The sequence below is a fragment of the Oncorhynchus tshawytscha genome, linkage group LG19 (genome assembly GCF_018296145.1).
Source record: "Oncorhynchus tshawytscha isolate Ot180627B linkage group LG19, Otsh_v2.0, whole genome shotgun sequence".
Lineage (NCBI taxonomy): Eukaryota > Metazoa > Chordata > Actinopteri > Salmoniformes > Salmonidae > Oncorhynchus > Oncorhynchus tshawytscha.
The window spans coordinates 23138703-23165825 of record NC_056447.1 but is presented as its reverse complement, the minus strand read 5'-3'; the positions used below and the strand labels follow the sequence as shown (position 1 = coordinate 23165825).

General features: G+C 45.9%; 1 protein-coding gene across 3 annotated transcripts in view; it reads left to right on the top strand.

Moving 5' to 3' along the window:
* The window catches only part of si:dkey-246g23.2 (solute carrier family 66 member 2), a 68955-nt gene that overhangs the window by 29655 nt on the left and 12177 nt on the right, over positions 1–27123 (top strand). For all 3 annotated transcript variants that reach the window (XM_042301485.1, XM_024379334.2, XM_024379333.2), the window contains exon 4: positions 7016–7232. In XM_042301485.1, the coding sequence (XP_042157419.1) occupies positions 7016–7232 (217 nt within the window). The remainder of the gene's footprint in view (positions 1–7015; positions 7233–27123) is intronic.

Below are 27123 nucleotides of genomic sequence, written 5' to 3'. Positions count from 1 at the left end.
AGCAAGAACAGGTTTTTTGAAAATGTTGCAAACAAACTCATTTGAAAAAAAAAAATGAGCAGCTAACCGATCACTGCAGCTGTACATAGTCCATCTGTAAATAGCCCACCCAATCTACCTACCTCATCCATATACTGTTTTTATTTTATTTACTTTTCTGCTCTCTTGCACACCAGTATCTCTACTTGCACATCATCATCTGCTCATTTATCACTCCAGTGTTAATCTGCTACATTGTAATTATTTGCTCCTATGGCCTATTTATTGCCTACCTCCTCATGCCTTTTGCACACACTGTATATAGACTTTCTTTTCTCTACTGTGTCATTGACTTGTTTGTGTTATTGGCTTGTTTATTGTTTACTCCATGTGTAACTCTGTGTTGTTGTCTGTGTCACACTGCTTTGCTTTATCTTGGCCAGGTCGCAGTTGCAAATGAGAACTTGTTCTCAACTAGCCTACACGGTTAAATAAAGGTGAAATAAAACAAATAAAAACAAATTTAAAAAATTCAGACCCTTTACTCAGTACTTTGTTGAAGCACCTTTTGGCAGTGAATACAGCTTCAACTCTTCTTAGGTATGACGCTACAAGCTTGGCACACCTGTTTGAGGAGTTTCTCACTTTCTTGGTAGATCTTTTCAAGCTCTGTCAGGTTGGATGGGGAGCGTCGCTGCACAGCTATTTTCAGGTCTCTCCAGAGATGTTCGATCGGGTTCAAGTCTGGGCTCTGGCTGGGCCACTAAGGGACATTGAGACTTGTCCTGAAGCCACTCCTGCGTTGTCTTGGCTGTGTGCTTAGTTTCGTTATCCTGTTGGAAGGTGAACCTTCACCCCAGTCTGAGGTCCTGAGCGCTCTGGAGCGTGTTTTCATCAAGGATCTGTCTGTACTTTGCTCTGTTCTTCTTTGCCTTGATCCTGACTAGTCTCCCTGTCCCTGCTGCCGAAAAACATACCCACAACATGAGGCTGCCACCACTATGCTTCACTGTAGGGATGGTGCCAGGTTTGTTCCAGACGTGACACTTGGCATTCAGGCCAGAGAGTTCAATCTTGGTTTCAGCAGACCATTTCTCATGGTCCGAGAGTCCTTAAGGTGCCTTTTGGCAAACTCCAAGCAGGCTGTCATGTGCCTTTTACTGAGGAGTGGCTTCCTGGTGGAATGCTGCAGAGATGGTTCTCTTTCTGGAAGGTTCTCCCAGGGCTCCAGTGTTCCTCAGTGGAGATGTCAGATTGACCATTGGGTTCTTTGCCACCTCTCTGACCCGAGGCCCTTCTCCCCTGATTGCTCAGTTTGGCCGGGCAGCCAGCTCTAGGAAGAGTCTTGGTGGTTCTAAACCTCTTCCTGTGTTCTTCAAATTCCTTCGACCTCATGGCTTGGTGTTTTCTCTGACATACACTTTCAACTGTGGGACCTTATGTACAGGTGTGTGCCTTTCCAAATCATGTCCAATCAATTGAATTTACCACAGGTAGACTCCAATCAAGTTGTAGAAACATCTCAAGGATGATAAATGGAAACAGGATGCACCTGAGCTCAATTTCGAGTCTCATAGCAAAGTGTCTGAATACTTATGTAAATAAGGTATTTCTGTTTCTAAAATCCTGTTTTAACTTTGTCATTATGAGGTATTGTGTGTAGATTGATGAGGATTGTTTTTTTTTAATGTAATCCATTTTAGAATAAGGATGTAATACCAAAAAATTTGGAAAAATTCAAGGGATCTGGATACTTTTCCGAATGCACATTCCAGCTGCTGCTCTGTCAGAACGTTACCAAGGTGGCAGGCGTTCTCGGGGTGTGATTACCGCATCACCCAGTCTGACCCCTGTCTAATTACCATCCGGCCTTCATTAAAAAGTCATTATTTAGATGGGATGTCCATTGACCTGCCTACTTCCTCCTTCCGCAGTCTATATTTTTTCACTCTGTGTGGTGTCAGAGAGCTGCATGGGCCTTTACCAGGATGTGTTCAGGGAGGTGTCAGAGAGCTGCACGGGCCTTTACCAGGATGTGTTCTGGGAGATGTCAGAGTGCTGCACAGGCCTTTACCAGGATGTGTTCTGGGAGGTGTCAGAGAGCTGCACGGGCCTTTACCAGGATGTGTTGTGTCTGCTGCACGGGCCTTTACCAGGATGTGTTCTGGGAGGTGTCAGAGAGCTGCACGGGCCTTTACCAGGATACCAGGATGTCTGGGAGGTGTCAGAGAGCTGCACGGGCCTTTACCAGGATGTGTTCTGGGAGGTGTCAGAGAGCTGCACAGGCCTTTACCAGGAGGATGTGAGCTGGGAGATGTGTCAGAGAGCTGCACGGGCCTTTACCAGGATGTGTTCTGGGAGGAGGTGTCAGAGAGCTCACAGGCCTTTACCAGGATGTGCTGCACAGGCCTTTACCAGGATGTGTTCTGGGAGGTGCCTTTCAGGAGTGCTGCACTGCACAGGCCTTTACCAGGATGTGTTCTGGGAGCTGCACGGGCCTTTACCAGGATGTGTTCTGGGAGGTGTCAGAGAGCTGCACGGGCCTTTACCAGGATGTGTTCTGCACAGGCCTTTACCAGGATGTGTTCTGGGAGGTGTCAGGAGAGTGCTGTTCTGGGACAGAGTGCTGGCCTTTACCAGGATGTGTTCTGGGAGGTGCTCACGGGCCTTTACCAGGATGTGTTCTGGGAGGTGTCAGAGAGCTGCACGGGCACAGGCCTTTACCAGGATGTGTTCTGGGAGGTGTCAGAGTGCTGCACAGGCCTTTACCAGGATGTGTTCTGGGAGGTGTCAGAGTGCTGCACAGGCCTTTACCAGGATGTGTTCTGGGAGGTGTCAGAGTGCTGCACGGGCCTTTACCAGGATGTGTTCAGGGAGGTGTCAGAGTGCTGTAGGCTACCTCAGAAAAGGAGTCGAGGACAAATCCTAACTTGGAAGTATGTGTAAATGTGTCCCTTTAAGTAAATAACTTGTCATAGAGGTGACGTCAATGGGACATTTGATGTCATGCAAAAGTTTGAGTTACCCACACTTTAAACTCAAGTCTTCTGCCCGACTGTCAAGTTTTGTTTATTCTCTTCGATTTTTATGGAAAGTATCTTGAAAAGGACCACCTAACATGGCCTGCTTTAGTGAGCATTCAGGGATGTGATTGCCTTGGTTTGTGTTGCCTGTGAAATTATCTTCCAGGATAAAATAGTGTACTACTATGTGTATGAATATTATAATGACATATAATGCAAATCAGTCCTCATTTATTTATTTTAATAAATGTTAATTGAACACAGGCAGGGGTTGATGTGTGACTGACCCAGGTCAGAACCATAGGACACTGCAGCAGGGCCACAAGACAATAGAATAGTACTGCAGTCATCTACTATTATATAGCAAAATGCAAATATGGATATGCCTGAATGGCTAAATGATTTAGAAATTGTATTTTAATTCCAATTTAATCGGTGTACTTAGAGCTGCTTAATTGAATATAAGCTTAATGACATATTCAAAGAGCTTATGAGAAGGGTACAGTACATTTTCTTTCTCCGGTAGAATTTGAGTAGAGCCACTTTCAGGCGCACATTACTGCTCTCTGATCAGCAGTTATGTCCATGTCAGTCTGTCTGGTACCCAGTCAGTCTCAGATGCTGTAATACAGCTGTAATCGAAACCCCCTGTCACGTTCGTTCAAATTCAACTTGATGAATACAAAAATCCTACTTTTTGACTAGGGGCAAGATTTTAATGACTTTTTGGGCTCTGCAGTGTTCCTATGTAAAGTATGACGTGAAAGAGGTGAAGCTTGAAGAGGAAACATATTGTATGTTTTGTTTCCATGTTAAGTATGTGCAGTAACATACCTACTTGTGTAATATGAGACAGGACAGTGGTCTAGTGTTTCCTAATGAGAGACCAATCAGTCCCACTGCTGACTGAGGAAACCAGGCCCTCTGTGTCTGCTGCCTTCGTTAAAGCCTGTGCTCCCCAAACCTCAGCCTGTCCTGCAGGCTTCCCCTCTGACAGCCAGATCTCTGCCCATGGCACTTGGGCATAGGTGCCATGTTAAGATTTCTAATTGAGAGGTGCTTTATTAGTCACAGTCTGAGTGATGCTGAGTAAAATGTGTGCAGACCACGCTGACTATGTACGCCTACTTCCTGTTATTCTCTTGGTTTGTCTGGCAGATCTGATTTAATGGTTTTATTATCTTGGATCCAACCTAACTGGATCCAACCTCCCTTTGAACAATCGATACTCGTGGGCGTACTATGAGCTGAAATGGCAGTATCTCTGTGCCGATGGTTGACCTGTCCCAGAGTCATGGGTTCAGAAGACAGACAGAGAGGGTGGCTGGGTTGGCCCTGGTGACCCAGCAGGAGGACAGCAGTGCAGGGATTGCATCTGGAACTGGGACTCCCTTGGAACTGGGGCATGGGGCCTGGGGATGGATTTGGAGCCTGGGGTGGGCTGTGATGGAGTAGACCCATCACGAGCTGGGTCTCCTCTGGCTGGGAGGCTATAAGTTGGCTCTATGGATGATGAGTTTGGATATTCTGGGCCTCTCTCTAGCTGTCTTTCTCTAGATATCTCTGTACTCTGCATGACATGAAATGCTTTGAGTGAAATGTGTCTTTCTTTTTCTCTCCTTTTCCTTGTTGTGGGCTGAGATGGACAATCTCAATGGGGCGCTGTAACACTGCTAACACTGGCAGGTGTTTGTTGTACTGCCTGTCTTCCAGATGACTGGCAGAATGTAAACCCTAGATGGCATCCTAGATGTGGTTAGGGTGGACTCCGCTGTAAACCTGTTTGCCCTGGGTTACCGACACTGTCACGATGTTTGAAGAATTTCCATTGAGCACTTTTGTTTGTTGCTGTTTTAGTAATTGAAATGTTTGATCTTTGAAGGGCTGTTGAAAAAAGAGGCACCTCACCTCACCCCACTTTTCCTCCTCAGTACAGTACCTTCTTGTGTGGGTCTTTTGAAGTGCGGCCTGTCAACAAGTCTGCTCTCCTCTCCAGACTGGCTGAGCTAAGCACAACACTGCCAGGGATCTCACTGGGAAGGCCGGCCTGCCTCTGATGATGTAGCAGCCTGGATGGCAGAGAGAGAAAAAGGGGGATGACAGGAGAGGTTGAAAGGGGGAGATGAGAGAGACATTTACTGATTTGTTCTTTTAAATGTGATTCAGATTCATTGGTTATGTTTCTTCATTGTGTTTTACTTGACAATTTACTGTAGGTGTTTTTTGAGTGTGCAAATAAAACTATTAGGCTTTTAAAAGGAGAGGTGGAGTGCATGGAGAGAGAGAGGAGTGAATAGTTAGAGGGAGCTATACTGTATTTGGGAAAAACAGACCACAGTTTGGAAAACAGGGCAAGCTGTAGTAGTGCCAGTAGTGATTAGCCCGTCTAATTTAAAGGGGAGAGAAGCTTTCATGTGCCAGACAAAGGGCAGAGCTTTTAACTGAAGCTTCCAGCACACTAGAACAGAGGGAGGCGTGTAAAATCCGATTTTTCTGCAGGTGAAAATGAAGTCCTGTGAGGATTATTTTTTGAGTAAGGCCTCTCTGCTAGGCCCTGTTCAGATTCTATCAGTGTCAGCGTCTGGCTCTACAGATATTATTCATGGTGGTGGGCCCTGGCCCTCCCTGCAAGGACGGACGCGACACTGTGTGTGTGTATGCGTGTGCGTGCTGTCATAAGCGAGTGTACGCGTCCTGTCCCCCTCTCTGTTCTGATCATCCATCCTGCCCCCCCCCCCAGATCCTATCTCTGTGTTGGATCTGTAGGAGCTTAATCATTAATCATGCACGCTGCTCGGTGCTCGCTATGAGACGTCTCACTCTGCCTCTTCCACAGTGCCGTGGCCCCGGCAACGGAGGTGGTGTGTAGCGGTCTGTGTTCCTGACAGGTGTGTCCCACCGTCGCCACTGTGCCCCCTGGCAGGTGCTGCCATGTGTTGTGTGCAGGCGCGCAGAATGCAGAACCTAATGACAATACGCAGAACACAACCACTGCCTATATGGAAGGTCACAGTCCAGTCGGCTCACTAACAAATGGGCTCTTATTTAACTATCAATCCCATTCAGCTGATGTCAGCTCATTCTATTCCGCCCTCTCCAGTAATTTCAAAGGAATATGAGGCCATTGATCATGTGGGATGTCTTGTGAAGAGCTGACTGGTCCTATATATACCATTACCAGACAGAGAACCTCTGACACAGTATGCATGATTGTCTCTGGATTTTAGGTCACTCCTAGCTACTCTTATTTCAGCTTGTGACCCTCAGGGGGGTCTCTTTAGTACTGTCTCTTTCTGACTGTTCTTGGCTTTTATGTCATGCAGTCTTCCTCATTCTCTCTCCTTTTAGGTTGTTTGTCCATGAACTGCATTAGAATACAGTTAGATGAACAATGGTAATAATAACGTCACTGAAGCAGATCTGGAACTGTATTTAAATACCTCTATTTTCTGTGAACAGTCTTCTCTCTAGGGCTCTGCTACTATATACAGTAGGCCGAACCTATTGGGCTGCCAGTGCAAACAGAAAATAATGGATGGAAGTTTAAATATTCGTAGAATATCTGAATAATGAATATTTGTTACAGTGAGAAAAGAGCTCTCGGTCTGTGGCCACATTTTCTTTCAGCTGCCATGTTGCGTCCCTTTCTCATTGGCCAGAGTGTAGGCTTCGCCTCAACGGCTACATTTGACTTTACTTTGAAAAAGCAGAGCTTGAAAGCACAATCTGGTTAAATGAGTTAAGGAATAGCTCTCTATAGCTTTGTATTGGCTCTGCGTGGTGGAAAGGGCCCAGTGATGACACTTGCGGGGTCCAGAGCCAGATTGTTTTTGATTTGATGAAAAAGCTTCTGAGTCTCTGTTTCATTCACTTACTTGCACTCTATTGATTTGTGTGGTGTGTTCAATGAATGTCTGTGATGGTGCATTTTCTAATGAAGGGATCTCTTCCCCTCCCCTTCTCCCTCTATCACTCCCTCTCTCTTCTTCCCCCTTCTCTCCCCCCTCTCTTAGATCTGGACCTGCGCTACTTCTGGAGCTGGAGTGCGTTTGAGGACTACCTGCTATTTTGTTTTGCCTTCACGGTGCTGTGTGCCTTCCTCACCCTTCTCCTGCTGGACTCTGTGCTGTTCGTGGAGGGCCTGGGCTCCCTGGCCGTGCTGTTTGAGGCCATGCTGGGGGTGCCACAGCTTCTGCAGAACTTCCACAACCACTCCACCCGCGGCATGAGGTGAGTGAGTGGCCTGGCAGGCTGGCACACACTCCATGAAACCTCTGTGGGGTACACTGAGTTTACAAAACATTAGGAACACCTTCCTAATGTTGAGTTGCAGCCCCTTTTGCCCTTAGGGCATGGACTTGACAAGATGTCGAAAGCATTCAACAGGGATGCAGTTGTGTCAAGTTGGCTGGATGTCCTTTGGGTGGTGGACCATTATTGATACACACGGGAAAATTTTGAGTGTGAAAAACCCAGCAGCGTTGCAATCCTTGACACACTCAAACCAGTGTGCCTGGCACCTACTACCATACTCTGTTCAAATGCACTGAAATCTTTTGTCTTGCCCATTCAACCACTGAATGGCACACATACACAATCCATGTCTCAATTGTTTTGAGGCTTAAAAATCCTTTAATCTGTCTCGTCTTCATGTACACTGATTGAAGTGGATTTAACAGGTGACATCAATAAGGGATCATAGCTTTCACCTGGTCAGTCTGTCGTGTGTGGGTGTGTGTATACAGTACGAGTCAACATTTCAGACACACCTACTCATTTATTTGTATTATTTTCTACATTGCAGAATAGAATACGCTTGGGAGCCAGACAGTTAACGTTAGCTAGCTAGTTAACAGTACACTTTAGCTTAAGACATATAGCTAGCTAGCTAGCAAGGTAAGCCATGGATCTAGCTAGGTAAACTGTGTTTAAGATCACACGTGTAATGTTAGCTAACGAGCCAACCAGCTGACATTAGGTAGTTAAACAACAATGAACAAAGTGCCAACAATGCCACAGTGTTGGGAGCTAGCTAACATTAGGCTCTAACTAGAAAAGCAAACAGCTCTGAGAAACAAATAGTAACATCAGCTCGGGAGCCAGCCAGCTAATGTTAGTACACTTTAGCTTGAAATGAAACCACTTTCTGTCAAAATTAAAAACGTGTAATACCTAAAAATGTAGATAGCTATTGCTAGACTATCTTACCTGTATACATCATCATGCATGATGAACGCTTCTCCCTGTCAGGAATGCCATACCACAGTTGCCCTTAGTTTGAAGATGTAATCCGGAGACAGGTGTTTTCTCCATCTCTTTAGCTATCATACTCTAATTCCACTGATTTCAAAACTTAATCCTCCAGAAAGTGGAGAGCAACACTTATGCAGCTCCACTACACAATACATTAAAAAAAGCTGTGTTTGACAGGATTACCAACACAGACTGACGAGCTCAAATAGACAGTAGCCTTCAATATGGCAGATCAATCCGCTCTCCTCTCTCTGCATGTCCAGCCCACTCATTTATATCAGCCAATCATGGCTAGTGGGAAGGTTGCTAACTTTTTCTGTGGCTTAACCAACAAGGCTCGTAATTTCGTATTTACAGATGGCATACAGATGAACCACACACGCGGAGATCATCCGTTCACCTACTCTGCGTCTCACAAAGAGACAGCGGTTGGAACCAAAAATCTAACATTTGGACTCATCAGACCAAAGGACAGATTTGCACCAGTCTAATGTCCATTGCTCATGTTTCTTTGCCGAAGCAAGTCTCTTCTTATTATTGGTGTCCTTTAGTAATGGTTTCTTTGCAGCAATTCGACCATGAAGGCCTGATTCACAGTCTCCTCTGAACAGTTGATTTTGAGATGTCTGTTATTTGAACTCTGTGAAACATTTATTTCGGCTGCAATCTGAGGTGCAGTTAACTCTAATGAACTTATCCTCTGCAGCAGAGGTAACTTTGGGTCTTCCTTTCCTGTGGCGGTCCACATGAGAGCCAGTTTCATCATAGCGCTTGATGGTTTTTGCGACTGCACTTGAAGAAACTTTCAAAGTTGTAAATGTTCAGCATTGACTGACCTTCATGTCTTAAAGTAATGATGGACTGTCATCTGTCTTTGCTTATTTGAGCTGTTCTTGCCATAATATAGACTTGGTATTTTACCAAATAATTGAAATGCATTCCAGGTGACGACCTCATGAAGCTGGTTGAGAGAATGCCAAGAGTGTGCAAAGCTGTCATCAAGGCAAAGGGTGGCTACTTTGAAGAATCTCAAATATAAAATATATTTTGATTTCTTTAACACTTTTTTGGTTACTTCACATGCTGAAGCTGACCCCGAAGTTCAGCGAGGCAATACGGAACAGAGGACGGCCTCCTAGAAAGAGGGACCACACTTAGGTGACCGTAGTAGTGATAGTAGCTATAGTACTAGAATAACACACTGAGAGAGCATGCTACCCACTGATCCACCACTGTAGAGACACCCAGAGGCAGAGATGAACCGGGCCTCATGTTCTCACTGATTGGGTGAGCAAGTTGCCGCCCAGAGCCATGGTGCAATCACGTCAAGGACAAAGACATTACAGTCTAGCACCAGGGCTGTGACATATTGATTGTGTTAATATAAAATATGAATTACAGTTGGAAACCATATAAATGAGCCCTCATTCCTCTGTTGCATGCTTAAACTGTGCTCTTGATGGTTAATTTGCCTCATAAAAGGCTGTGCTGCCTGAAGCATGTCTCCACTCTGACTTATCTACATGGAACTGAGGACGGACGAGGAAGGATAGCTTCTGTTAATGTGCTGAGCTGTGACTGCTGTCTCATAGTATGGTTATTCTGTCTTGAGGACACATGTAACTGATTGTATTTGGACTACAGTAGGGTTGGGCAGTACACCGTATACCAGGGTATTTGGAAATGTTTCTAACTACTTTTTAAGTAAATACCTGCAGTCAACTTGTGCAATATGTTACGAGAGAAAGCAGATTGAGTTAATTTCGCCTTGTCACATTATTTTACATAATGAAGCTTACCGTACTTCCCCAGAATAGTTTGTTATAAAGAGCAGAATGGGAGAAAGCGGGAGCTGATGAGTCTATAGCGTTCTACAGTGCATTTTGGAAAGTATTCAGTCCCCTTGACATTTTCCACATTTTGTTACATTACAGCTTTATTTAATTTTTCCCCTCATCAATCTACACAGAATACCCCATAATGACAAAGCAAATCAGTTTTTTTTTTTATGTATGAAAATGAATTTAAAAAACAAACTGAAATATCAGATGTACATACAGTGGGGCAAAAAAGTATTTAGTCAGCCACCAATTGTGCCACCATAATTTGCAAATAAATTCAATAAAAATCCTACAATGTGATTTTCTGTTGTTTTTTTCTCATTTTGTCTGTCATAGTTGAAGTGTACCTATGATGAAAATTACAGGCCTCTCTCATCTTTTTAAGTGGGAGAACTTGCACAATTGGTGGCTGACTAAATACTTTTTTGCCCCACTGTAAGTATTCAGATCCTTAACCAGTACTTTGTTGAATCACCTTTGGCAGCGAACCACCGCATTTAACCATGGCAAGTGTCACGCCTTGGTCTTAGTATTTTGTGTTTTCTTTATTTATTTGGTCAGGCCAGGGTGTGACATGGGTTTATTTTGTGGTGTGTTTTTGTATTGGGGTTTTAGTAGGTATTGGGATTGTGGTTGAGTAGGGTTGTCTAGCATAGTCTATGGCTGCCTGAGGCGTTCTCAATCAGAGTCAGGTGATTCTCGTTGTCTCTGATTGGGAACCATATTTAGGTAGCCTGGGTTTCACTGTGTGTTTGTGGGTGATTGTTCCTGTCTCTGTTTTTGTTGTCACAAGATAGGCTGTATAGGTTTTCGCGTTACGTTGTTTTGTTCATCTTTATTAAAGAACATGAGTAACCACCACGCTGCATTTTGGTCCGCTTCTCCTTCTACAGACGAACGCCGTTACAGCAAGGTGACTGGGAATGTGGCAGAATACAAACAGAGTGGTCATTCCCTCCTTAAGGCAATCAAACAGGCGAAACATCAGTATAGAGACAAAGTGGAATCACAATTCAACGGCTCAGACACGAGATGTATGTGGAAGAGTCTACAGACAATCACGGACTACAAAAGGAAAACCTGCTACGTCGTGGACTCCAATGCCTTGCTCACAGTCAAGCTAAACACGTTCTTTGCTCGCTTTGAGGATAACACAGTGCCACCGACACAGCCAGCTACCAAGGACTGTAGGTTCTCCTTATCCGTGGCCGTCGTGAGTAAGACATTTAAACGTGTTAAACCTTGCAAGATTGCCGGCCCAAACGACATCCCTAGCCGTGTCCTCAGCTGGCTGGTGTGTTTAAGGACATATTCAATCTCTCCCTTTCCCAGTCTGCTGTCCCCACATGCTTCAAGATGGCCACCATTTGTCCCTATTCCCAAGAATGCAAATGTAACTGAACTAAGTGACTATTGCCCCGCACTCACTTCTGTCATCATGAAGTGCTTTGAGAGACTAGTCAAGGATTATATCACCTTACCTGACACCCTAGACCCACTTCAATTTGCTTACCGTCCTAATAGATCCACAGACGATGCAATTGCAATGCACACTGACCTATCCCATCTGGACAAGAGGAATACCTATGTAATAATGCTGTTCATTGACTATAGCTTAGCATTCAACACCATAGTACACTCCAAGCTCATCATTAAGCTAGAGGCCCTGGGTCTGAACCCTGCCCTGTGCAATTGGGTCCTGGACTTTCTGATGGGCTGCCCCCAGGTGGTGAAGGTAGGAAACAACACCTCCACTTCGCTGATCCTCAACACTGGGGGCCCAAAATGGTGCATGCTCAGCCCCCTCCTGTACTCCCTGTTCACCCATGTCTGCGTGGCCATGTATGCCTCCAACTCAATCATCAGGCTTGCAGACAACAGTAGTAGACTTGATTACCAACAACAATGAGACAGCCTACAGGGAGGATGTGAGTGCTCTGGGAGTGTGGTGTCAGGAAAATAACCTCACTCAACATCAACAAAACAAAGGAGATGATCGTGGACTTCAGGAAACAGCAGAGGGAGTACCCCCCCCCTCCCGTCCCCCCGATCCACATAGACAGAACACCAGTGGAGAAGGTGGAACGTTTTAAGTTCCTTGGCGTACACATCACTGAAATGGTCCACCCACACAGACAGTGTAGTGAAGAAAGCGCAACAGTGCCTCTTCAACCTCAGGAGGCTGAAGAAATTTGGCTTGAGAGCATCCTGTCGGGCTGTATCACCGCCTGGTACGGCAACTGCACTGCCCGCAACCGCAGGACTCTCCAGAGGGTGGTGCGGTCTGAACAACACATCACCAGGGGCAAACTACTTACCCTTCAGGACACCTACTGCACCCGATGTCACAGGAAGGCCAAAAAGATCATCAAGGACAACAACCACCTGAGCCACTGCCTGTTCACCCTGCTATCGTCCAGAAGGTGAGGTTAATACAGGTGCATCAAAGCTGGGACAGACTGAAAAACAGCTTCTATTGATCTCAAGGCCATTAGACTGTTAATTAAACAGCCAAAGAGGAAGCAGCCTACATACACAGACTTGAAATCGTTGGCCACTTTTAATAAATAGGACACTAGTCACTTTAATAATGTCACTTTAATGTTTACATATCTTGCATTACTTGCATTCTCATATGTATATACTGGATTCTATACCATCTACTGTATCTTAGTCTATGCCACTCTGACATTGCTCGTCTATATATTTACATATTAATTCCATTCCTTTACATTTGTGTGCATAAGGTAGTTGTTGTGAAACTGTTAGATTACTTGTTAGATATTACTGCACTGTAGGAACTAGAAGCACAAAAATTTCACTACACCAGCAATAACTAGGGATGCATGTGAACATATCGGAATTGGACGATATTAGCTAAAAATGCCAACATCAGTATCTGCCCGATGTCTAGTTTAATGCCGATGTTATTAACAGATGTCAAAGCTACCGTGCATACCTATATAACGTAGGTACATTACTCCACGTAAAATTTGGCACTACACGTGCAACACAGCATTCCTAACCTAGCCCACAATGTCTGCTGTGTGGATCGAGCAGTCAACATGTCGAGCCAACATTTGAAAGAGTAAGAACATTTCAGTGAGACAACTCAAAAGCGGAATCCATTAAAGACAAGACAATAGAATTCATTGCCCTTGACTATCAACCGTTCTCTCTCGTTGGTGCTGTTCGCTTTCGCCGACTGGTCGAGCTCCGGTACACACACCAAGTGCGCTGTTTTTCAGATGTTGCCCTACCGGAGTTGCACAGTAATAGCATCACTGCTCTTAGCTTCATGACATACATATGATGGAACGCCGTTTGGGTCTTTGCGTGTCAAAAAAGATACAGTAGCACTGTCAAAGCTGTACAAAAAAAGTCTGCAGACAAGCAAACACCGACCACGAACGATGTGTTTACAATACTGCATTGGTAATAAAGCATAATTTGTTCGACCGCAACTTCTGGGTTAGCTAGCTTTAGCTTGGTACCTAGCTAGCACCAATACAACCAGCCTGAAAACAATGACCAGTAGAAACTGCAGTAATTTTCATTAATCTTAGCAATGATTTAGGAATCCTTGTGAGTAAGTATTAGCTAGGTTTCCACTTGTTGTTTGCCTATTGAAATTTAACTTCAGTTCATGAAAATAAATAGCTAGCCAGCTACTTAACCCCGTTGTCCAAAGCTAACGTTATAAGCAGCCAGCTAGCTTCATCTGGCTAGTGAGGCTTGCCTGGACCAGGTTATGTGTTGTGAATCTAGCCACAATAGGGATTAGGCACAATAGTGGAATTTGCGGTTTGCCTTCAAATTACAGTCTGTCATTGACAGTGATGCAAATGAATACAAATAGTATAATTATGCCACACTTTTATTTAGAAGGTTAACCGCAAAGTCCACTATTGTGGCTAATCCTTATTGTGGCTAGCTTCACATACAGTTGAAGTCGGAAGTTTACATACACTTATGTTGGAGTCATTAAAACTTGTTTTTCAACCACTCCACAAATTTCTTGTTAAAAAACTATAGTTTTGGCAAGTCGGTTAGGACATCTACTTTGGGCATGACACAAGTAATTTTTCCAACAATTGTTTACAGACAGATTATTTCACTTATAATTCACTGTATCACAATTCCAGTGGGTCAGAAGTTACATACACTAAGTTGACTGTGCCTTTAAACAGCTTCTGATAGGCTAATTGACATCATTTGAGTCAATTGGAGGTGTGCCTGTGGATGTATTACAAGACCTACCTTCAAACTCAGTGCCTCTTTGCTTGACATCATGGGAAAATCAAAAGAAATCAGCCAAGACCTCAGAAAAGAATTGTGGGCCTCCCCAAGTCTGGTTCATCCTTGGGAACAATTTCCAAATGCCTGAAGGTACCACATTCATCTGCACAAACAATAGTACGCAAGTATAAACACCATGGGACCACGCAGCCGTCATACCGCTCAGGAAGGAGACGCGTTCTGTCTCCTAGAGATGAACATACTATGGTGCGAAAAGTGCAAATCAATCCTAGAAAAACAGCAAAGGACCTTGTGAAGATGCTGGAGGAAACAGGTACAAAAGGTACAAGATCCCACGAATACCAATGGACCGTGGGTCGTCGCTGGAGGCACCAGACCGTGGATCGTCGCCGGAGGCTCCAGACTGTGGATCGTCGCCGGAGGAACCGGACTGTAGATCGTCGCGGGAGGCTCTGGACAGAGAACCCCTGCTGAAGGCTCCGGACCGCTGACCGCAGGATATCCTGGACCGAGGAGACGTACTGGAGACCAGGAGCGCTGAGCCGGCACAATCCGTCCTGGCTGAATGCCCACTCTAGCATGGCAACTGCGGGAAACTGGAACAGAGTGCACCGGGCTGTGAATGCTCACTGGAGACACCGTGCGCATCACCGCATAACACGGTGCCTGACCAGTCACATGCTCCCCACGGTAAGCACGGTAGTTGACTACGGCCTAAACCCTAACTCCACCAATCTCCCCGTGTGCCCCCCATAAAAAAATTGGGGGGCTGCCTCTCGTGCTTCCGTCATTGTACTAACTCCTCGTATCGTCGCCATTCCGCTCTCGCCGCCTCCAACTGCTCCCTTGGACGGCGATACTCTCCGGCCTGCGTCCAGAGTCCTTCTGCATCCAGGGTTTCCTCCCATGTCCATTCCTCCTCGCCACGCTGCTTGGTCCGTTTTAGGTGCGATCTTCTGTAACAATCGTCGTAATGAGTAGACGGAGGCGCAAACGAAACGTGAAGCTACTGGTGTGCACTCAGGCAACTAAATGTCGACAAGATCCCACGAATACCAATGGGGAAATGGCTACCTAAATATGATCCCCAATCAGAGACAATGATAAACATATCAGGCCACCATAGAATTACAAAAACACCTAGATGACCCACCCTAGTCACTATCACGCCCCAACCAACATAGAGAATATACAGCTTTCTATGGTCAGGGCGTGACACATTGTTTGCATCCATGAGCTAGCAATTTTTTTTAATGACCAGCACTGTAGGTGCGCGAAAACTTTTCTAGCATCATAGCATAGCATGAATTGTTGTGATGTGAAATACGAGTGATAGTGTAATCAAGGTGTAATAACTCCGTAAAAAATTCATGGACGTGTTAAATGATTATGTGACGTGCAGTCATATTCAGGTCCTGATTGGTCAACGAGGTTATTTCACCCGTCAAATAGTGTTTTTTGACATGCAAAGACCCAAATGGCGTTCCATAGAAATCCTGGTTGAGATTGAAATGACTGAACAAATGAACAATGAAACAGCACTGCAAGTTAGTGAAAGAAATAGGTTTGATTATGCTTTACTGGTAATGGGGACATACGTAAATGCCAACAAAATAATTTTTGGGTCAGTGTGTGTGCGTGCATGTGTGTGTGTGTGTGTGTTTAACCTTTATTTAACTAGGCAAGTCAGTTAAAAAGAAATTCTTATATACAATGGCAGCCTGGACGACGCTGGGCCAATTGTGCGCAGCCCTATGGGACTCCCAATGACTGCCAGATGTGATACAGCCTGGATTCGAACCAGGGACTGTAGTGACGCCTCTTGCACTGAGATGCAATGCCTTAGACCGCTGTGTCCGTGTGTGTGTTAACTATTTAGCTATACTAGAATGCTTAATAGGTCACTAAAATTTTAAATATCAGTTATCTGGGATTTTTGACTATAATTGTATAACTTCATGAGCTGGATTTGCCTATATTTGCAATTAGTTTTTTAAATTTGTGTTCGTTAACATTTAGCTAAAAGCATTCATGAGAATTCACTATTAAAGGGCTTTTTTGTGTTTTTAGCCCATGACAGTAATATGTAACTCCTGGGTTGGCAGTGAAAATCTGGGTACCACCCAAGCCTTGACTACATTACTGTAGTCCAATTCAGACCCTAGGTCAAGTCAGAGTGAATAAGGTATGTGTTCATAATAATATAAAAGGCCTTTTAATAGAGAGGTAGAGGCTATAACATCAATTATCCTAGGAATTATATTCAGCCTAATACTAATTATGATCGCGTCATTGAGGAACTCCCCAGGGGATAAATATTCCTCACCAATCCCCACAGGCCCCAGAGTTCTTCTATAGAGATACAGGACTCTGTGTATGAAACTAGGGATGTACCATACATGCATATGGTGTGGAACGGGTGATATTCCTGGTGAGATGTCTTCATTCTCTGTGACGATATCCTAACGGTTAAGAGTGTTGGGCCAGTGACTGAAAGGTCTCTGGTTTGAATCTACTAGGTTAAAAATCTGCTAATGTACCCTTGAGCAAGGCCCTTAACCCTAGTTGCTCCAGTAAGTCACTCTGAAGAATTGCTAAATGAGTAATATATATATGTAGACCTACTGCAGCATCCAGCCCAGTGTGTCTTCTGTAGACCTACAGCATCCTCCCTCCCTCCCAACCCAGAAACCATGTTTCCCACATCTTCATCTTCCCTACCCCTCTACCTGAAGAAAGCATGCCTCCTACCCGTTCCCGTCACACCCAGAAAATGAGGTTGCTCATCACCTGTCCATCCACTGAGTCTCCCCTTACATTCCCCCCGCCCTCCCCCACCCACCCCTGTACCAACCCGGTCCCCTGTGACTCAAAGTAACAACATTTTAATTAAATATAATTGCTTAGGACAGTGACTTGGGAAACTATTCAGACCCCTTGACTTTTTCCACATTTTATGTTACAGCCTTATTCTAAAATCGATTAAATAAAACAATTTCACTAGCGATCTACACACAATACCCCATAATGACAAAGCGAAAAAATATTTTTGAATATGTTTGCAAATGTATTAAAAACAGATACCTTATTTACACAAGTATTCAGACCCTTTGCTATGAGACTTGAAATTGAGCTCAGGTTGCATCCTGTTTCCATTGATCATCCTTGAGATGTTTTTTCAATTTGATTGGAGTCCACCTGTCCACCTTTTTTAAACCTTTATCTAACTAGGCAAGTCAGTTAAGAACAAATTCTTATTTACAATGACGGCCTACACCGGCCAAACCCGGACGATGCTGGACTAATTGTGCGCCGCCCTATGGGACTCCCAATCACAGCCGGTTATGATACAGCCTGGATTCTAACCAGGTTGTCTGGTCGTGACTCCTCAAGCACTGAGATTCAGTGCCTTAGACCACTGCGCCACTCGGGAGCCCAATATATAAGGTCCCACAGTTGACAGTGCATGTCAGAGCAAAAACCAAGCCAGAGCAAAAACCAAGCCACGAGGTCGAAGGAATTGTTCGTAGAGCTCCGAGACAGGATTGTGTCGAGGCACAGAGCTCGGGAAGGGTACCAAAAAAGGTCTGCATCATTGAAGGTCCCAAGGACACAGTGGCCTCCATCATTCTTAAATGGAAGACGTTTGGAACCACCGAGACTCTTCCTAGAGCTGATTTATTTCACAGCAGTGCTACCTGCTGGCAGTAAGCTTCTCTTATTTGATTGAGAGATTCAATCATCATTAAGTAACATAATGGTTGGGGACACTGAATATTTACATTCATGCTCTTTGAAATATTTTTAAAAAACTTTTTCACAAAAGTGTTTAACTGCAGGGCACTCCCACATAGGGCTGTCGCGGTGATTGTCAAGCAAATATCTGTCGGTTTCATGGTAATTGACCGTTAATTAACATAAACACATTTAGGATCTCCGGGCTTCCACACATAGCCTACAAGCCATTTTAAAAAGTCTAATAAATCCATGACATATAGCCTACACCTTCACTGGGGCTGCTGCTGGTGGGTTGATGGTAGGCTGGGGCTGCTTCTGGTGGGTTGATGGTGAGCTGGGACTGCTTCTGGTGGGTTGATGGTGAGCTGGGACTGCTTCTGGTGGGTTGGTGGTGAGCTGGGACTGCTTCTGGTGGGTTGATGGTGAGCTGGGACTGCTTCTGGTGGGTTGGTGGTGAGCTGGGACTGCTTCTGGTGGGTTGGTGGTGAGCTGGGACTGCTTCTGGTGGGTTGGTGGTGAGCTGGGACTGCTGCTGGTGGGTTGTTGGTGAGCTGGGACTGCTGCTGGTGGGTTGTTGGTGAGCTGGGACTGCTGCTGGTGGGTTGATGGTGAGCTGGGACTGCTGCTGGTGGGTTGATGGTGAGCTGGGACTGCTGCTGGTGGGTTGATGGTGAGCTGGGGCTGCTGCTGGTGGGTTGATGGTGAGCTGGGGCTGCTTCTGGTGGGTTGATGGTGAGCTGGGGCTGCTGCTGGTGGGTTGATGGTGAGCTGGGGCTGCTGCTGGTGGGTTGGTGGTGAGCTGGGTCTGCTGCTGGTGGGTTGGTGGTGAGCTGGGGCTGCTTCTGGTGGGTTGGTGGTGAGCTGGGGCTGCTTCTGGTGGGTTGGTGGTGAGCTGGGACTGCTTCTGGTGGGTTGGTGGTGAGCTGGGACTGCTTCTGGTGGGTTGGTGGTGAGCTGGGACTGCTTCTGGTGGGTTGGTGGTGAGCTGGGGCTGCTGCTGGTGGGTTGGTGGTGAGCTGGGACTGCTGCTGGTGGGTTGGTGGTGAGCTGGGACTGCTGCTGGTGGGTTGGTGGTGAGCTGGGACTGGTGGGTTGATGGTGAGCTGGGGCTGCTTCTGGTGGGTTGATGGTGAGCTGGGGCTGCTGCTGGTGGGTTGATGGTGAGCTGGGGCTGCTGCTGGTGGGTTGGTGGTGAGCTGGGGCTGCTTCTGGTGGGTTGGTGGTGAGCTGGGACTGCTTCTGGTGGGTTGGTGGTGAGCTGGGACTGCTTCTGGTGGGTTGGTGGTGAGCTGGGGCTGCTTCTGGTGGGTTGGTGGTGAGCTGGGACTGCTGCTGGTGGGTTGGTGGTGAGCTGGGACTGCTGCTGGTGGGTTGGTGGTGAGCTGGGACTGCTGCTGGTGGGTTGGTGGTGAGCTGGGACTGGTGGGTTGATGGTGAGCTGGGGCTGCTTCTGGTGGGTTGATGGTGAGCTGGGGCTGCTGCTGGTGGGTTGATGGTGAGCTGGGGCTGCTGCTGGTGGGTTGGTGGTGAGCTGGGACTGCTTCTGGTGGGTTGGTGGTGAGCTGGGACTGCTTCTGGTGGGTTGGTGGTGAGCTGGGACTGCTTCTGGTGGGTTGGTGGTGAGCTGGGACTGCTTCTGGTGGGTTGTGGTGAGCTGGGACTGCTTCTGGTGGGTTGGTGGTGAGCTGGGACTGCTTCTGGTGGGTTGGTGGTGAGCTGGGACTGCTTCTGGTGGGTTGTTGGTGAGCTGGGACTGCTTCTGGTGGGTTGATGGTGAGCTGGGACTGCTTCTGCTGGGTTGGTGGTGAGTTGGGACTGCTTCTGGTGGGTTGATGGTGAGTTGGGACTGCTTCTGGTGGGTTGGTGGTGAGTTGGGACTGCTTCTGGTGGGTTGGTGGTGAGCTGGGACTGCTTCTGGTGGGTTGGTGGTGAGTTGGGACTGCTTCTGGTGGGTTGATGGTGAGCTGGGGCTGCTTCTGGTGGGTTGGTGGGGAACATGAGAGATGGCCAACACAGAGCTACCGTGGACTGTAAATACTGTAAAGGAGACATATCACTTCCTAATTCACTATAACACAGTATTCCCAGATGCCTCCTGTGAAGTTATTTACATTGTGATGACAGTGTCCCTTTTGACCTATTACAGCTTTTAGATGGTGACATCATACTGGGAGTCTCTAAAAGATTACATGCTATTGCTTTATATCATGCAATATAGTGCTGGAAATAGTGCTGCAGTATCACTATAGTAGAGAGATGGAGAGGAGGATGAAGAGACATGGGGTGGGGGGGTGAGCGAGAGGCAGTGAGAGCAAGGTATTGACGTTTTGGTCTCCCTAACAAGAACCTACCTTGCAGTACTGAATGCATAGCACAGTGCTGGTCACAGTGCTGGTCACATAGCACAGTGCTGGTCCTTCTCTTTAAGTCAAATAGGTAGTTAGTGGCTGGTCCCTGCTGTGCAGCTGAGCTGAGAAAGCTTTAATCCGTCTCTTAAATGAGCAGGGACATGTAGACACCTCCCTCCCATGGGACCACCTGGTGAGGCTGCTTCTCCATGGGCCATTGCTAGAGACGCCCAGCCCATACCGCAGCTGATTACACATGGGAGGCCCAGGGAGAAAAATAAAATTTTCCTGATTTACAGTATAAAAATAGCCAAGTGCTGCATGGCTGTGTGGAAATTACTCACCATAGGGGACTTGGGGAATCTACCTCACGAGACTAGCTACCTCCACAGATTCACGCCTTATTTTTTTTAGCATAGAGCCGTGTGTGTGTTTTATGTTTGTGTGTGTCATATTCTAATTCCTTCTCCTCTCCAATCATACTGAGCCTGTCATGGAGGCCTGCAGTATGTGAATAACTTCTTTCCTTTGATCAATCCCACTGTTCCTAGGTCGTCGTTGAAGACAAGAATTTGTTCTTAACTGACTTGCCTAGTTAAATAAAGGTCAAATAAAAATGCAACATGAAGGGGCAGATCGCCCAGCACACATACAGTTGTGAACACCACTCTCTGGTGCTAATGTGCGTCTTAGTATTTGGTGATCTATAGGGTGCTATAAAGTTGAGGACATAAGGTTGGTACATTTCACATCTTCTCCATACGGAATGCTCTGGGGATATGGAGTAAAGATATGACGTCCTCTGACTACTTCCAGCTGTGACCTGTGAATCAAATCAAATTGTATTTGTCGCATGCACCGAATACAACAGGCGTAGTCTTTACTGTGAAATGCTTTACTTACGAGCCCCCACCCAACAACGCACAGTTAAAAAGTAAGAAAGGATAAAAAAAAGGAAATGGTAACACAATAAAATAACAATAATTTGTCCAAGTAAGGGCTCCCAGTCCTCTCCTCTGGATGACTTGAAAGAGGATGCACACACACGTCATGAAACTCTCACCTACTCTCAGGCAATTTCTGGGATAAGCCCTAGCCCAGAGTGATTACCTCAAATCGAGTGAATACCGGAAGAGGATATCGTTTGTTTGTGTGTGGGGTCAAATTCTCTCTTTCTCTTTTGCTTCCTTTCTTTGTTGTCTTGCTCTCACTGGAGTGTGACATTTCAAATGTCTTTGCCTTGCCTTGGTGAGTTTATATCTGTTGTATTTGCATCTGTTGGAGAACTGTTTGCAGTGTGTGATGGTACATTTTAGCATGGTGATGGGAGTTTTGAGGGAGTTGAAAGAGCCCACATGTCTTAACCAGGGGATGGAGGCTGATAGGCTGGTGCTGTAGCTGCTGAAGAGTCATTGATCAAACCCGGCCACATGATTGAATTAGAGGCCCTGCCTTTACAGGGAAATCAGCCGAATTATTCATATCCCCTCCAGGCCAGCACAGGAGAGGAGGAGGAAGGGGGAAAGAAGAGAGAGAGGAGCGGGCAATGAAATGACAGGGGAGAGCTCGTCAGTTTAGCAGTTTCCCTGACTGACTGCAGCTCATTGTGTGTGTGTGTGTGTGTGTGTGTGTGTGTGTGTGTGTGTGTGTGTGTGTGTGTGTGTGTGTGTGTGTGTGTGTGTTACTGTCTTTAATAAATTGGAATTATCGAAATGGCTACTATCCTCCACCTGTATGTTGTGACAGTTTGTAACAGTTTGTCCATGCACTTAAAAAAATGTGCTTGGTGGGTTTTTCTTGAAGTGGTATTTGCAGTGGTATTTGCGGCCCTGGACTTTGCAACCATGAAAAACACTTTAAAATGACAGTCACACATAATACATGTTTTAGTTCATATTGATCTGTTTATCAATGATAAAACAATGCAAGTCCTTTATTTGCAAAACTTTGTTTATGCAATCTTTACAGTACTTAAGGTAAGCAAATTAGAGATCTGTTATTTTGAATGCTAGAAAGTGAACAAAAGTATTAAATATAATGTATAGATCAATAAAAACAAAGGCTATTAAAAATGTTTGTTACTTGTGTCATGTATGTCGCTCAGTTTTATGTCATTGTGTTACTGGCTTGAAAATCACTCACTACAAAGCTATAGATTAGAGTTGGGTATGTTGAGCCATTTTATACATTTAGCATCATTACGTCAAGGGAAATAGTATTCTTTATAACAAAGATATCAACACATATTTCAGCAATTTGTGTAATCCTGGAAATAATCAGAATTCATGAAAACATAACAGTTTTAAAGCATGGCTTGCCCCTCCCCCCAAAAATGGTCTCTTGGCACAACTTACAGGGTAAGTTGAGCTGCCTTGGTTGGGATAAGTGGGTGATGGTGCTGGTAGGTCGAAGTTTAATTCATGGAAAGGGGGGTGTGGTACAGTACATTGTATATCTTAAATTGATCTTATTTCAAAGAAGCATAGGGGGTTTCGTGTGTGTGGGTCAGTCACCAGATCTGGAGCGGTGTCCGAGACAACATTTTCCACCACCTTCAACAAAACACCAAATGATGGAATTTCTCATGGAAGAATAGTATTGCATCCCTCCAATAGAGTTCCAGACACTTGTAGAATCTATACCAAGGCACATTGAAACTGTTCTGGCGGCTCGTGGTGGCCCAGCGCCGTATTAAGACACTTTGTTGGTGTTTGCTTTATTTTGGCAGTTATATCAAATCAAAATCCAATTTTATTAGTCACATGCGCCGAATACAACAGGTGTAATTATTATCTTTGTTAAATAACATTAAACATTAAATAACATAAACATGTGGCACTTGATGGCACTTAATTCATTGGTCATATGGCGAATACAGCCATTAGCCATGACCATAGTGAGTAACTCTCCATCACCTCGGTCCTCATGCCATTCATGGCCACCATGGTGACGGCTACCAGGAAGTAGAGGCATGTAGTACAGTCATCGTCCATGGGGACAGTTGCTAGGCCTTACAGTGAAATACTTACTTACGAGCCCCTAACCAACAGTGCAGTTTCAAATAAATACCGATAAGAATAAGAGATGTAATTAAAGAGCAGCAGTAAAAAATAACAATATATACAGAGGGGTGCCGGTACAGACTCAATGTGCGGGGGCACCGGATAGTTGAGATAGTATGTACATGTAGGTAGAGTTATTAAAGTGACTATGCATAGATGACAACAGAGGGTGGCAGGGGTGTGGAGAGGGTGGGGGCGCAATGCAAATAGTCTGGGTAGCAATTTGACTAGATGTTCAGGAGTCTTATGGCTTGGGGATAGAAGCTGTTTAGAAGCCTCTTGGACCTAGACTTGGTGCTCCGATACCGCTTGCTGTGCAGTAGTAGAGAGAACTGTCTATGACTAGGGTGGCTGGAGTCTTTGACAATTGTTATGGCCTTCCTCTAACACCGCCTGGTATAGAGGTCCTGGATGGCAGGAAGCTTGGCCCCAGTGATGTACTGGGCCATTCGCACAACCCTCTGTAGTGCCTTGCGGTCAGATGCCGAGCACTTGCCATACCAGGCAGTGATGCAACTGGTCCGGATGCTCTCGATGTTCCAGCTGTAGAAACTTTTGAGGATCTGAGGACCCATGCCAAATCTTTTCAGTCTCCTGAGGGGAAATAGGTTTTGTTGTGCCTGCTTCACGACTGTCTTGGTGTGCTTGGACCATGTTAGTTTGTTGGTGAAGTGGACACCAAGGAACTTGAAGCTCTCAACTTTCTCCACTGCAGCCCCGTCGATGAGAATGGGGGCGTGCTCGGTCCTCTTTTCCCCGTAGTCCACAATCATCTCCTTTGTCTTGATCACGTTGAGGGAGAGGTTGTTGTCCTGGCACCATACGGCCAGGTCTCTGACTGGCCAGGTCTCTACCACTGTTGTGTCATCTGCAAATGTATTGATGGTGTTGGAGTCGTGCCTGGCCATGCAGGCATGAGTGAACAGGGACAAAATTTGGGGGCTGAGCACGCACTCCTGAGGAGCCCCTGTGTTGAGGATCAGCGTGGCAGATGTGTTGTTACCTACCCTTACCACCTGGGGGTGACCTGTCAGGAATTCCAGGATCCAGTTGCAGAGGGAGGCATTTAGTCCCAGAGTCCTTATTTTATTGATGAGCTTTGAGGGCACTATGGTGTTGAACGCTGAGCTGGAGTCAATGAATAACATTCTCACATAGGTGTTCCTTTTGTCCAGGTGGGAAAGGGCAGTGTGGAGTGCAATAGCGATTGCATCATCTGTGGATCTGTTGGGGCGGTATGCGAATTCGAGAGGGTCTAGGGTTTCTGTGATGATGGCGTTGATGTGAGCCATGACCAGCCTTTCAAAGCACTTCATGGCTACAGACATGAGTGCTACGGGTCAGTAGTCATTTAGGCAGGTTACCTTAGTGTTCTCGGGCACAGGCACTATGGTGGTCTGCTTGAAACATTGATATTACAGACTCGGACAGGTTGAAAATGTCAGTGAAGACACTTGCTAGTTGGTCAGCGCATGCTCGCAGTACACATCCTGGTAATCCGTCTGGCCCTGCGGCCTTGTGAATGTTGACCTGTCTAAGATCTTACTCACATCAGCTGCGGAGAGCGTGATCACACAGTCTTCCGGTACAGCTGGTGCTCTCGTGCATGTTTCAGTGTTATTTGCTTCGAAGCGAGTATAGAAGTAGTTTAGCTTGTCTTGTGCCACTGGGCAGCTCTTGGCTGTGCTTCCCTTTGTAGTCTGTAATGGTTTGCAAGCCCTGCCACATCTGACGAGCACCAGAACTGGTGTAATACAACTCGATCTTAGTCCTGTATTGATGCTTTGCCTGTTTGATAGTTCTTCGGAGGGCGTAGCGATATTTTTTATACGCTTCCGGGTTAGTCCCGCTCCTTGAAAGCGACAGCTCTAGCCTTTAGCTCAGTACGGATGCTGCCTATAATCCATTGCTTCTGTTTGGGGTATGTACATACAGTCACTGTGGGGACAACATCATCGATGCACTTATTGTGAAGCCAATGACAGATGTGGTGTACTCCTCAATGCTATTGGAGGAATCCCGGAACATATTCCAGTCCGTGCTAGCAAAACTGTCCTGTAGCTTAGCATCTGCTTCATCTGACCACTTTTTTATTGATCTAGTCACGGGTGCTTCCTGCTTAAATTTTTGTTTGTAAGCAGGAATCAGGAGGATGGAATTATGGTCAGATTTGCCAAATAGAGGGTGAGGGAGAGATTTGTATGCATCTCTGTGTGTGGAGTATAGGTGGTCCAGAGATCTTTTCCCTCTGGTTACACATTTAACATGCTGATAGAAATTTGGTCAAACTGACTTAAGTTTCCCTGTATTAAAGTCCCCGGATACTAGGAGCGCCACCTCTGGGTGAGCATTTTCAATGCTATCTTAGTGCCAACCTCTGACTGAGGTGGTATGTAAACAGCTACAAAGAATACAGATGTGAACTCTCTCGGTAGGTAGTGTGGTCTACAGCTTATCATGATATACTCAACCTCAGGCGAGCAATAGCTCGAGACTTCCTTAGATACAGTATTGTGCACCAGCTGTTATTTACAAAATACATAATCCGCCATTGTTCTATCCTGCCGGTACATCGTATAACCAGCCAGCTGATTTGATTTTGATTTGATTGTCATCGTTCAGCCACGAACATATTGTCATCCGTGAAGCATAAGATGTTATTTATTTTATTTTTTTACCCCGTTTTCTCCCCAATTTCGTGTTATCCAATTGTTTAGTAGCTACTATCTTGTCTCATCGCTACAACTCCCGTATGGGCTCGGGAGAGATGAAGGTTGAAAGTCATGCGTCCTCCGATACACAACCCAACCAAGCCGCACTGCTTCTTAAAACAGCGTGCATCCAACCCGGAAGCTAGCCGCACCAATGTGTCGGAGGAAACACTGTGCACCTGGCAACCTTGGTTAGCGCGCACTGCGCCCGGCCCGCCACAGGAGTCGCTGGTGCATGATGAGACAAGGATATCCCTACCGGCCAACCCCTCCCTAACCCGGGCAACGCTAGGCCAATTGTGCGTCGCCCCACGGACCGCCCGGTCGCGGCCGGTTACGACGGATCTTGGGAGTCTCTGGTGGCACAGCTGGCGCTGCAGTACAGAGCCCTTAACCACAGCGCCACCCGGGAGGCCCTGATGTTACAGTTTTTAATGCCCCGTTGGTAGTTTAATCTTCCCCGTAACTTGTCAATTTTATTGTCCAAAGATTGTACTTTTGCTAGCAGAATTGAGGGGAGTGGGGGTTTATTCGATCACCTTCTCAGAAGGCAGCCCGCTCTCCGGCTTCTCTTTCACTGCCGCCTCTTCACGCAGATCATGGGGGTCGGGGCCTGTTACCTAGGGAGCCGTATATATCCTCCGCCTCGGGCTCGTCAGAGTCGTGAAAGAAGAAAAAGGATTCTGCTAGTCCGTGGTGAGTAATCGCAGTCCTGATGTCTAGAACTTATTTTCGTTCGTAAGAGACGATAGCAGCAACATTATGTACAAAATGAGTAAAAAAATAAGTTACAAACAACGCAGATAAACGAACAAAAAACACAATCGGTTCGGTTCGGGGCACGTAAAATGACTTCCTTTTGCTCCGGCGCCATATTAGTTCTGTAGACATCTCTGTTCAATATCACA